The 13,359-nt window shown below is 44.2% G+C and overlaps 2 protein-coding genes across 2 annotated transcripts in view; one reads left to right on the top strand and one right to left on the bottom strand.

The window, feature by feature from the left end:
* The window catches only part of SYN3 (synapsin III), a 247,764-nt gene that overhangs the window by 78,489 nt on the left and 155,916 nt on the right, over nucleotides 1–13,359 (bottom strand). The window lies entirely within an intron of this gene.
* The window catches only part of TIMP3 (TIMP metallopeptidase inhibitor 3), a 31,743-nt gene continuing 29,755 nt past the window's right edge, over nucleotides 11,372–13,359 (top strand). Inside the window, exon 1 of the mRNA XM_073567495.1 lies at nucleotides 11,372–11,563. Coding sequence (XP_073423596.1) covers nucleotides 11,437–11,563 — 127 coding nt within the window. The 5' untranslated portion in view covers nucleotides 11,372–11,436. The remainder of the gene's footprint in view (nucleotides 11,564–13,359) is intronic.

Raw genomic sequence — 13,359 nt, forward strand, 5'->3', positions numbered from 1 at the left:
ACACAACCCTCACATTACAACCCACCATAATACTACACAACCCTCACATTACACCCCACCATAATACTACACAACCCTCACATTACACCCAACCATACTACACAATCCTCACATTACACCCCACCATAATACTACACAACCCTCACATTACACCCAACCATACTACACAATCCTCACATTACACCCCACCATAATACTACGCAATCTTCATTTTACACCCCAGCATTATACTACACAACCCTCATACTACACCCCACCATATAATACTACACAACCCTCATACTACACCCCACCATATAATACTACACAACCCTCATATTACACCCCACCATACTACAATACTACACAACCCTCACATTACACCCCACCATATAATACTTCACAACCCTTACATTACACCCCACCATAATACTACACAACCCTCATATTACACCTCACCATAATACTACACAACCCTCATATTACACCCCACCATAATACTACACAACCCTCACATTACACCCCCCCATAATACTACACAACCCTCATATTACACCCCACCATTATACTACACAACCCTCATACTACTCCTCACCATATAATAGTACACAACCCTCATATTACACCCCACCATAATACCACACAACCCTCACATTACACCCCACCATAATACTACACAATCCTCAGATTACACCCCACCATAATACTACACAACCCTCATATTACACCCCACCATAATACACAACCTTCACATTACACCCCACCATAATACTACACAACCCTCACATTACACCCCACCATAATACTACACAATCCTCACATTACACCCCACCATAATACTACACAACCCTCATATTACACCCCACCATAATACACAACCTTCACATTACACCCCACCATAATACTACACAACCCTCACATTACACCCCACCATAATACTACACAATCCTCACATTACACCCCACCATAATACTACGCAATCTTCATATTACACCCGACCGTAATACTTCACAACCCTCAGATTACACCCCACCATATTACACAACCCTCACATTACACCCCACCATAATACTACACAACCCTCACATTACACCCCACCATATAATACTACACAACCCTCACATTACACCCCACCATATAATACTACACAACCCTCACATTACACCCCACCATAATACTACACAACCCTCACATTACACCCCACCATATAATACTACACAACCCTCACATTACACCCCACCATACTACACAACCCTCACATTACACCCCACCATAATACTACACAACCCTCACATTACACCCCACCATAATACTACACAACCCTCACATTACACTCCACCATAATACTACACAACCCTCACATTACACCCCACCATATAATACTACACAACCCTCACATTACACCCCACCATACTAAACAACCCTCACATTACACCCCACCATAATACTACACAACCCTCACATTACACCCCACCATAATACTACACAACCCTCACATTACACTCCACCATAATACTACACAACCCTCACATTACACCCCACCATATAATACTACACAACCCTCACATTACACCCCACCATAATACTACACAACCCTCACATTACACCCCACGATAATAATACACAACCCTCATATTACACCCTGGCCAGCTTTCTCTAAAAGCAATTGTTGGTGGAGAATCTAGTAAATGTGACCCCATCTCAACCAGACATGCTACTCACACCCCACCACTCTACCATTAGTCACGGACACCGAGGCCTTTACCCCATATTAGTCATGTATCACGGCCTACCCACCATCGGTCTCATGTTTTTCTGGAAGTTAGAGGGTTTGGTGGGAAATATTATCCTTTTTTTTTAACTAAAGAATGAAGAAAACGTAATTATGATTTCGTCAGGCTATCCGGGGAGTAGGTGATGGGGTAGATCCCCACGATGGGCCAAGATATCTGATGTTTCCTCATTGTGTGGGAGGACATGGGGTTAAAAGGACGCTGGACAAAAGAAGACAGATGTCGTTCTCCAAATATCTAAATATAGGTCTGAAAACGGAAATATGCGGAAATTTCTTGTATAGTTTTTTCATCATGACCTTGTATGGACGGCAGATCGCGGGATTATTGTACACTGTGCTGTATTAATTCTTCTGGCTCCTTTTCTGTGCGCACCGCTATTTGTAAGGACACCACCAATGCTCCATTTATGTGGGTTATCTCCTGGTACTATGGACTATTGAAGGAACTCCTCTAACGCGGTCCTAGGAGTAATTCTCACCCAGAATATTGCCCACGGACACCCACTACTGGGCGCAGTTTATGGAAACTGATTGGAACGTGCCCAAATCTACCAGGATTCTATTTTGAAAACCAGTTTTGGGCAAACTTGGAACTTATAAAGTTCCACCAGAAAAATATAACAAAGAAAAGGCCGGCATAGGCTTTCACCAATACCTGCGTACGCAGAAGGAGGGCTATAGCACGCCCGCAGTGGGGAACCATTTCCCATTTACTCCAATTGTTATTTCAAGAAACAGGGGGGAAGCCATTAATAAATGTAAGGAATTTGTGGGGTGGGGGTTGGACATGTCTGTTCTGCATTACGACCCAGAGGACGCGGTTCCCCGAGCTACAAACATCACTAATGAATAAGTAGTAGCGGGGGAAATCATTATTATAATCATAGGTTGTAATGGGATTGCCCTCTTAACCCTTACAGTCCCAGGGGCCCACCAGCACCACTTAGACTGAAGCTTAGCAGGCGCAGTAGGTAGTCAGGTGGTCACTAATGGAAGTAACCCTGACACTGCCAGCTAGGTTCTCACTTACTGAGCCACCAAATTTAATATCGGTTTTCCACTTTTATAGAAGACCTGTGAATTGGCATAAATATGTAAAAAAAAAAAAAAACGCCAGTGTAAATGCCGCCGTTCTCCTGAATCCGGCGATGTTTTTCTTTTGTTCCTACGCCTCTCCGATCCTGAGATATGGCCCTTTCTTCCTTGTCAATAAATCTAGCCTTCTTAGAAAAGTGGGCGTGGTTCTCAACTCCTTTCTGAATGTTCTGAATGACCACGCCCCTCTAGATAAAAAGACCAGATTTAAATACAGGGAAGAGTGGGCCATATCTCAGGAATGCAGAGGCGCAGGAACAAAAGATAAACATCGTTGGATTCAGGAGAACAGCGGCATTTACACCACGTAAAAAAAAATACAAATTTATGGCAAGCGACAGATCCCCTTTAAGTGTGTCAAAAAAGGGGAATCATTTATAAATTGGCTGGTGAACAATTTTTCTCAATCAAAACTGCTTCAGAAAGTTGAACCAAATACATGAGGCCACCTGAGCCATTTTCATGAATCTGGTGTACTGCCTTTTTTTTTCCTTGCAGATCTTATATGCTTTTGCGTAAACATAGAGGAACACAGAGGCGCAGAGCCTATCTACTTTGTCATTTAGGGGACGTTATGTGATGGATCAGAAAAAAAACACACCTTTAAAACAACTGAAATCTTACATTTGATAATTCAAAAACATCGTATAATCCAGAATGTGACTAATAAAAATAATTGAAAGCCTCCCTTTTTTTTGCAGGCTAGATTACCGCAAGGGGCCACACCGCCTTCAAAAAAAAAAAAAAAAAACAGCTGAAAATTTCTATTAAAGTCAACAGGGTCATTAACGGCAATTATTTGACTGTATTATTATTGTATTCCTGATAATAGTGTGCACTGCTCCCCCTACTGGCCACCGACCCAAAATACCCCAAAAATCAAAAAACACTCTACTTTACGACATGATCATTAGACCTTTGCTCAGTCTCTTCCAAAACTGATTCAGATTTCATGGTCCTGCCCTATCTGCACCTATTGGTGCGTGTCTGAATTGGATAAGTGCTGAATATTGGAGAAAAGGGGGTATACTGGAGAGTCCACATCCATATCAAGACCCATTTTACTCTCCTCCATTATGCAAGTGAATGCAAGCTAGTGTTATCTGTTATCAGCCTTTTATGTGTTGGAACAATTCTAGCTATGGTTGTACCTACTAGGAGACACAGGATCGCTTTACCTACAAAGTAGTGCAACCTGCAGCTGCCACTAGAGGGAGCACACTATGTATGCATTATTAGAACACTATGCAGTGAGCGCCCTCTAGTGGTGGCCTTAGTTAGCTCAAATTTGATTTGATTTTGACCGGACACTGTTGGCCACTCACCCGCCCGGTGGGATTTCTTGGCTCACTATGGCAGGTGCAGACGTCGCCCCTTGCATCACACAGCACAACACCTGGCTGCCACTATCAGGGCACTTTTTCTTAAAGGGCCATACACATATTTTTATCGTAGAATATTGCTCCATTCGATGAAGAATTATCCTCTGAGTTAAAGGGGTAGTGTAATTATCACAAAATTCCTGTGATCGCTCCTGGGGTTCATCAAATATTTTGGGCATACAGAAAGACAAAGTGAAACCCAAAGTGCCTGGAGAAAGGAAATGACTACAGAATCACTTTCATTAATATCCTTGCATGTAAGAGGGTCAAATCGCTCGGTTTCCTCTTAACCGCAGCCAACAGATACGGATGGGGACGCAGGAAAGTTTTGGTTTTACTTGTGGTCATGTGACTTCTTCTAAATTGGTGGAAAATTAGTGATTCGCCTCTGTTATTATATTATTACATTAAGGAATTGTACTGTAAGCGATTCTCCCATCTAATATTATATATATCAATATTGGCGCTCATCAGATTTATGGTAATGCAATCATCAATGTAGCAGTTCTCCAAGAGTATGATCAAGCAGTACAACGTGTATTACACCCCAGAGCTGCGCTCACTATTCTGCTGGTGCAGTCACTGTGTACATACATTACATTACTGATCCTGAGTTACCTCCTGTATTATACTCCAGAGCTGCACTCACTATTCTGCTGCTGCAGTCACTGTGTACATACATTACATTACTGATCCTGAGTTCCATCCTGTATTATACCCCAGAGCTGCACTCACTATTCTGCCGGTGCAGTCACTGTGTACATGCATTACATTACTGATCCTGAGTTACATCCTGTATTATACTCCAGAGCTGCACTCACTATTCTGCTGCTGCAGTCACTGTGTACATACATTACATTACTGATCCTGAGTTACATCCTGTATTATACCCCAGAGCTGCACTCACTATTCTGCCGGTGCAGTCACTGTGTACATGCATTACATTACTGATCCTGAGTTACATCCTGTATTATACTCCAGAGCTGCACTCACTATTCTGCTGCTGCAGTCACTGTGTACATACATTACATTACTGATCCTGAGTTACCTCCTGTATTATACTCCAGAGCTGCACTCACTATTCTGCTGCTGCAGTCACTGTGTACATACATTACATTACTGATCCTGAGTTACATCCTGTATTATACCCCAGAGCTGCACTCACTATTCTGCTGGTGCAGTCACTGTGTACATACATTACATTACTGATCCTGAGTTACCTCCTGTATTATACTCCATAGCTGCACTCACTATTCTGCTGCTGCAGTCACTGTGTACATACATTACATTACTGATCCTGAGTTCCATCCTGTATTATACCCCAGAGCTGCACTCACTATTCTGCCGGTGCAGTCACTGTGTACATGCATTACATTACTGATCCTGAGTTACCTCCTGTATTATACTCCAGAGCTGCACTCACTATTCTGCTGCTGCAGTCACTGTGTACATACATTACATTACTGATCCTGAGTTACATCCTGTATTATACTCCAGAGCTGCACTCACTATTCTGCTGGTGCAGTCACTGTGTACATACATTACATTACTGATCCTGAGTTCCATCCTGTATTATACCCCAGAGCTGCGCTCACTATTCTGCTGGTGCAGTCACTGTGTACATACATTACATTACTGATCCTGAGTTACATCCTGTATTATACCCCAGAGCTGCACTCACTATTCTGCCGGTGCAGTCACTGTGTACATGCATTACATTACTGATCCTGAGTTACATCCTGTATTATACTCCAGAGCTGCACTCACTATTCTGCTGCTGCAGTCACTGTGTACATACATTACATTACTGATCCTGAGTTACATCCTGTATTATACTCCAGAGCTGCACTCGCTATTCTGCCGGTGCAGTCACTGTGTACATACATTACATTACTGATCCTGAGTTACATCCTGTATTATACTCCAGAGCTGCACTCGCTATTCTGCTGGTGTAGTCACTGTGTACATACATTACATTACTGATCCTGAGTTACATCCTGTATTATACTCCAGAGCTGCACTCGCTATTCTGCTGGTGTAGTCACTGTGTACATACATTACATTACTGATCCTGAGTTACATCCTGTATTATACCCCAGAGCTGCACTCACTTTTCTGCTGGTGCAGTCACTGTGTACATACATTACATTACTGATCCTGAGTTACATCCTGTATTATACCCCAGAGCTGCACTCGCTATTCTGCTGGTGCAGTCACTGTGTACATACATTACATTACTGATCCTGAGTTACATCCTGTATTATACCCCAGAGCTGCACTCACTATTCTGCTGGTGCAGTCACTGTGTACATACATTACATTACTGATCCTGAGTTACATCCTGTATTATACCCCAGAGCTGCACTCACTATTCTGCTGGTGCAGTCACTGTGTACATACATTACATTACTGATCCTGAGTTACATCCTGTATTATACTCCAGAGCTGCACTCACTATTCTGCTGGTGCAGTCACTGTGTACATACATTACATTACTGATCCTGAGTTACATCCTGTATTATACCCCAGAGCTGCACTCACTATTCTGCTGGTGCAGTCACTGTGTACATACATTACATTACTGATCCTGAGTTACATCCTGTATTATACCCCAGGGCTGCACTCACTTTTCTGCTATCATCATTGTATAGAATGTAATATCTTGTCCTTGGGGTGGATTATGTATTATACTCTTGACTAAATGGCAGATTTCTGCTATGAAGCCACAGAATTGTGAGTGCAGCTCCGGAGGATATTCAGATTGCGGCTGGACATTTTCTGGATTACCTCATGCAGGTGTTGGTATACGCGGTGACATCATCTTTCAGGTTTATGGTCCTGATTTACCATCTGGATAGCCGCCAGTGAATAACGTAATGTGCTATAGCGCTGATAGTCTGCCATGTGGAGGGAAGGAATTTAGGAAATACGATGCAGCAGAGCTGTCACAAAGTGATGTGAGAATGAGTTTCCTGAGTGATTAGATGAGCTCTGCTACATGTGCGAGCCTCGGTAAGTTGTAGTGGATGTTTGCATTGCAGACGCGTTGTACCCTGGCGCAGCTCCCGGGCCTGGCACCGGCTCTGTGTGATAGATGTAGCAGAGCCCAATCTGTTACTTAGTTTAATGCATACATGAATCAGTTCTCTGACTATGCTGGGATGATCGGTGGGTTTACCTGTAGCCTTATGTAAAAACTTTGATGCTATCATGGTAAAAAATGAACCAAAGGACAAACACAGCTCTTCTGTATTGGCCAGATCATTTCTGCTTCATATAATAGATAAATGCATCTGCACAATTTGATGTAAATTCCATAAAACAGACTCAGCTCTGCTATGTCTGCATACATTCCTCCATAAAAAGACAGGCTGATCATGTATATACCTGTGCCATATGACAAACTCAGCTCGGAGATGTTACATCTTTATACGTTTTTAAAAAAAACCTTGTGCCCAATGGCAAACTCAACTCTATTACATTTGTGTACATTTTTTCAGTTCTATAACACTTAAAATTGCTTTAATATATATATATATATATCGTGGCATGTGACAGACTTAGCTCTGCTACATCTGTAAGGATTCCTATATCACCTATATAGTTGTGTCATAAGACAAGCTCAGCCCTACTACAGTTCTATACATGCATGGAAAAGAGAAAAAAAAAACCAAGAGATTGGACCATCATCTACCTAACTGTACTAAATGAGACTCAGCTCTGCTACATCTGTATACTTTTGTGCATGAAAATATAATACATGCGATATCATACGGTATTGGACAAAAGATTGGACACCTCTGTTCATGTGTCGGTTTTCCTTGTTTTTACTTTAATGTGCACATGGTCAATTTCAGGCTGAAGGCGGCAAAACCATGAAGTCTGAAGCATGGAAATAAGGAGTAAAGAAACACGTGACACACCCCAGCATGTGTGATACACCTTGGATTAATCCTGGTGCCGCCCCCTGTTACTCTCACGAAAGCTTTATACCCACTTGGTTTTTCCTTCATTTTCACCAGGTCATCACCTTGATGTCTGTGCATCAGTTCGGAGGGCTGTTATCTTAGGTGCTGTCAGTTTGTAGTTTCACAGGCTGGTAACTCTGATGCACTTATCCTCTGCAGCGACAACTTTATAATCCCCTTGGTTTTCCCTTCAGTTTCGTCAGGTCATCACCTTAATGTCTGTGCATCAATTCTGAGGGCTATTATCGTAAGTGCTGTTAGTTTGTAGTTTGTCAGGCTGGTAACCCTGATAAACTTATCCTCTGCAGTAGAGGGAATTCTTGATCTTCCTTTTCAGGGGCAAGTTTCATCATAGCAATTGATGGTTTTCATAATTGCAGTTGTGGATACCTTCAAGGTTCTAGCAATTTTCCTGATCTTGTCATATGTCGTTTCGCTTTCCTTAGCTGAGTGGTTCTTGCCATTTTCTGGCTTAGAACAGCTGTGGAAAAGAGCTGAATGCTGTATGGAGCTGCGCACCGACACTGCCTTTTCCAAAACAATGCTTAATGGTCACACTTTCTTGGAAGCCTTTCCAGGTGGCGACCTGATGAAGCTGTGGAGAGGATACTTGGGGGGGGGGAGGGGTATAAAGCTTTTTTTCATCAGAGTAAAAGTCAGGGAACTCTGAGGAACATAAGATGGAACACACTTTCTGGTTTCATGTTTCTTTTCGCCTTCTTTCCATGTGTTCCTACCTGGTTTTGCCGCCTCCAGTCTGAATCAGAAATGTGCACATTCCAATAAGAACCAGGATAAAAAAAATAGAAAGCACGGCGTAAACAGGGGTGTCCAAACTTTTGACTTTTGCTTATGTATCAGCTCTGCTACATGTATGCTCCTGCAAAAAAGGAGTTTGCAATACTGTCTGCAGAGCTGCACTAAATGACAAACTCAACTCTGCTACATGTATGCGCCTGCAAAAAAGGAGTTTGCAGTACTGTCTGCAGAGCTGCACTAAATGACAAACTCAACTCTGCTACATGTATGCGCCTGCAAAAAAGGAATTTGCAGTACTGTCTGCAGAGCTGCACTAAATTACAAACTCAGCTCTTTTCATGTATGCTCCTGCAAAAAAGGAGTTTGCAATACTGTCTGCAGAGCTGCACTAAATGACAAACTCAACTCTGTTACATGTCTGCAGAGCTGCACTAAATGACAAACTCAACTCTACTACATGTATGTTCCTGCAAAAAATGAGTTTGCAATACTGTCTGCAGAGCTGCGCTAAATGACAAACTCAGCTCTGCTACATGTATGCTCCTGCAAAAAAGGAGTTTGCAATAGTGTCTGCAGAGCTGCACTAAATGACAAACTCAACTCTGCTACATGTATGTTCCTGCAAAAAATGAGTTTGCAGTACTGTCTGCAGAGCTGCACTAAATGACAAACTCAACTATGCTACATGTATGCTCCTGCAAAAAAAGGAGTTTGCAATACTGTCTGCAGAGCTGCACTAAATGACAAACTCAGTCTGCTACATGTATGCTCCTGCAAAAAAGGAATTTGCAGTACTGTCTGCAGAGCTGCACTAAATGACAAACTCAGCTCTGCTACATGTATGTTCCTGCAAAAAAGGAGTTTGCAGTACTGTCTGCAGAGCTGCACTAAATGACAAACTCAACTCTGCTACATGTATGCTCCTGCAAAAAAGGAGTTTGCAATACTGTCTGCAGAGCTGCACTAAATGACAAACTCAACTCTGCTACATGTATGCTCCTGCAAAAAAGGAGTTTGCAATACTGTCTGCAGAGCTGCACTAAATGACAAACTCAGCTCTGCTATATGTATGCTCCTGCAAAAAAGGAAATTGCAATAGTGTCTGCAGAGCTGCACTAAATGACAAACTCAACTCTGCTACATGTATGCTCCTGCAAAAAAGGAGTTTGCAATACTGTCTGCAGAGCTGCACTAAATGACAAACTCAGCTCTGCTACATGTATGCTCCTGCAAAAAAGGAGTTTGCAGTACTGTCTGCAGAGCTGCACTAAATGACAAACTCAGCACTGCTACATGTATGCTCCTGCAAAAAAGGAGTTTGCAATACTGTCTGCAGAGCTGCACTAAATGACAAACTCAGCTCTGCTACATGTATGCTCCTGCAAAAAAGGAGTTTGCAATAGTGTCTGCAGAGCTGCACTAAATGACAAACTCAACTCTGCTACATGTATGCTCCTGCAAAAAAGGAGTTTGCAATACTGTCTGCAGAGCTGCACTAAATAACAAACTCAGCTCTGCTACATGTATGTTCCTGCAAAAATAAAAAGTTTGCAATAGTGTCTGCAGAGCTGCACTAAATGACAAACTCAACTCTGCTACATGTATGTTCCTGCAAAAAAGGAGTTTGCAATAGTGTCTGCAGAGCTCTACTAGATGACAATGTCACCTCTGCTACATTTGCACATGATCTTTTGTAAAACTCCATTAGTTGCACTGTGTTACAAGCTCGGCTCTGCTACATCCCTAAGCGATGTTGTAGTATTTTGCACTTTTTGCAGCAGAGCTCATTGAGCTATTTAAGTCTGAGAAAACGCCTGATCCGCAGTCCAAATAAACAAAGTTGTGCCACATGACAAACTCAGCTCTGCTGCACTGCTGGGTAATCTTCCTCTTGGCGCAGGTCCCACGCCTGGCAGAGGGGCTGTTGTTTTGAACTTGAGCTCCTCTGCTTTGGTAATGACTGAGCCCCCCATCCAGAAGTGCGGGAACATTCCCTTCTCCCCTAGAAGGACACAGAAGAGCGAAGCCTCGCCCCCCACTGCCTGCACTGCGCTCACAGAGCATGCCATTGGCCTGGGCTGCAGGGGCAGAGCAGGGGAGGGGACACACAGAGCATGCCATTGGCCTGGGCTGCAGGGGCAGAGCAGGGGAGGGGACACACAGAGCATGCCATTGGCCTGGGCTGCAGGGGCAGAGCAGGGGAGGGGACACACAGAGCATGCCATTGGCCTGGGCTGCAGGGGCAGAGCAGGGGAGGGGACACACAGAGCATGCCATTGGCCTGGGCTGCAGGGGCAGAGCAGGGGAGGGGACACACAGAGCATGCCATTGGCCTGGGCTGCAGGGGAGGGGACAGCAGGCGTCCTCTGCTCCATATAAACCTGCAGCCACCAGGCGACCAGCTCAATCCCCCAGGTTATACCCTCCTGCTGTCACCTAGGGCTGCAGACCCTGCACCATGTCACTCATTGCCAACCTCATGCTCTTGGCACTCTCCCTCATAGTTGGGGACTTCTTGTACCCGGCGGACGGCTGCACTTGTGCCCCCAGCCACCCCCAGGACGCCTTCTGCAACTCCGACATAGGTAAGTGCCTCACCTTTCCTACAGAGACCCTCTTGTGGGTGCGACCCTAAAAAAATGGTGGCGTTTTTCTATATGTTAAAAATGCAGCCAGATCAGACTTTGTCACTACTCAAGGTTCCCGGACGATTATTAGGGCTACTATCCCTTTAAGATGCATTAGGTGCTGTGCCCCCAAGTTGTTTAGGAACTTCCCCCCCCCCCCCCCTCCGCTGACTGTTTCCTCTTTTGCTCCACTGTCTGCAATTCTTGACATCATCCTGGTGTAGCAGAGCCGTGTTTGTCATCTCTGGGTGCTGCAGGGTTATTAAGTCAAGATATTGCATACCCTGGTGTTACATGGGACTGCAAGGTAAAACGATGCAACTCGACACATCACAAACTCGGCTCTGCTGTGTCTGTCAATCTCAAGTTTCTTCCGTTTGCTTAGTGCCGACTTTGCTACCTGACAAGCTCAGCTCTGCCGTGCCGACTTTTTTGGCCACATGTGAATCGTGGCGGACGGATACGATTAGTGTGTGTTGTTTGCTACGTAGCAGATGGAGGAAGGATGATAATGTGGCATCTAAAGCTGCGGCGGATGGAGAACTACAAATCCCAGCACTTCTTTTTGGGTTTGAAAAAGATTTTTTTTTTTTTTTTTGCATCGGATCAAGCGTTCTGCGTGCAGCCTGGGAAGGGTTAATGAGACGCGCCTGTGCCCCCTCCTCCGTAATCTGCGCTTCCTCAAGGCTTTGCCTGTGGTTTCTTCAAAACCTCTATGAAACGCCAAGTGCGGGAGCGAAGCTGTGATGTCACCGGCGGCAGGCGTTGAAGGGAGCGCTGTCGCTTTAAGGGGCTCACTTTTCACTCTCACCCTCCCTGGATCTCAGAGATCCCCCCCCCCCCCAATAAAAAAAACAAGTGTGGTGTCCCCTTTAAAGAACTGATATCATCTGATGGGGAGACTTATAATGTCCCTTCCGGGCCCTAAAGATGTCACCTGAGTGACGCCGACGGTGTGTGATGTCCCTAAGGGCGCAGAGTGGCGGTCTCCCAGATAACGGATGCTGGGAGTTATAGTCCTGGTCTCCTTTGCCACATGCGTGAGGACACCGCTGCCCCTTATCTTATACGTTCATATGGCAGATGGTTCCCGGTCTCCGCTTCCAGCATTTTGGCTTTGTCTATTTTTGGTGATTCTGTGACCTCCATTCTGAGATCTCTTCACACTGGAGTCACATAAGAGACCGCAGCGCTGGTCACTGCTTCACGGATGACTAAAAGCCATCTGTCAGGAGAGAGTCACCTCCGACTGCCATGCTATAGCGTCCATATAATCTACATACACCTAAAACATTACATCCTGCATTATACTCCAGAGCTGCACTCACTATTCTGCTGGTGCAGTCACTGTGTACATACATTACATTACTGATCCTGAGTTACATCCTGTATTATACCCCAGAGCTGCACTCACTATTGTGCTGGTGCAGTCACTGTGTACATACATTACATTACTGATCCTGAGTTACCTCCTGTATTATACCCCAGAGCTGCACTCACTATTCTGCTGGTGCAGTCACTGTGTACATACATTACATTACTGATCCTGAGTTACATCCTGTATTATACCCCAGAGCTGCACTCACTATTGTGCTGGTGCAGTCACTGTGTACATACATTACATTACTGATCCTGAGTTACATCCTGTATTATACTCCAGAGCTGCACTCACTATTCTGCTGGTGCAGTCACTGTGTACATACATTACATTACTGATCCTGAGTTACATCGTGTATTATACCCCAGAGCTGCAC

This window comes from Dendrobates tinctorius, unplaced genomic scaffold (genome assembly GCF_039654945.1).
Source record: "Dendrobates tinctorius isolate UK_male_01 unplaced genomic scaffold, ASM3965494v1 ptg000020l, whole genome shotgun sequence".
In the NCBI taxonomy this organism is placed as follows: Eukaryota; Metazoa; Chordata; class Amphibia; order Anura; family Dendrobatidae; genus Dendrobates; species Dendrobates tinctorius.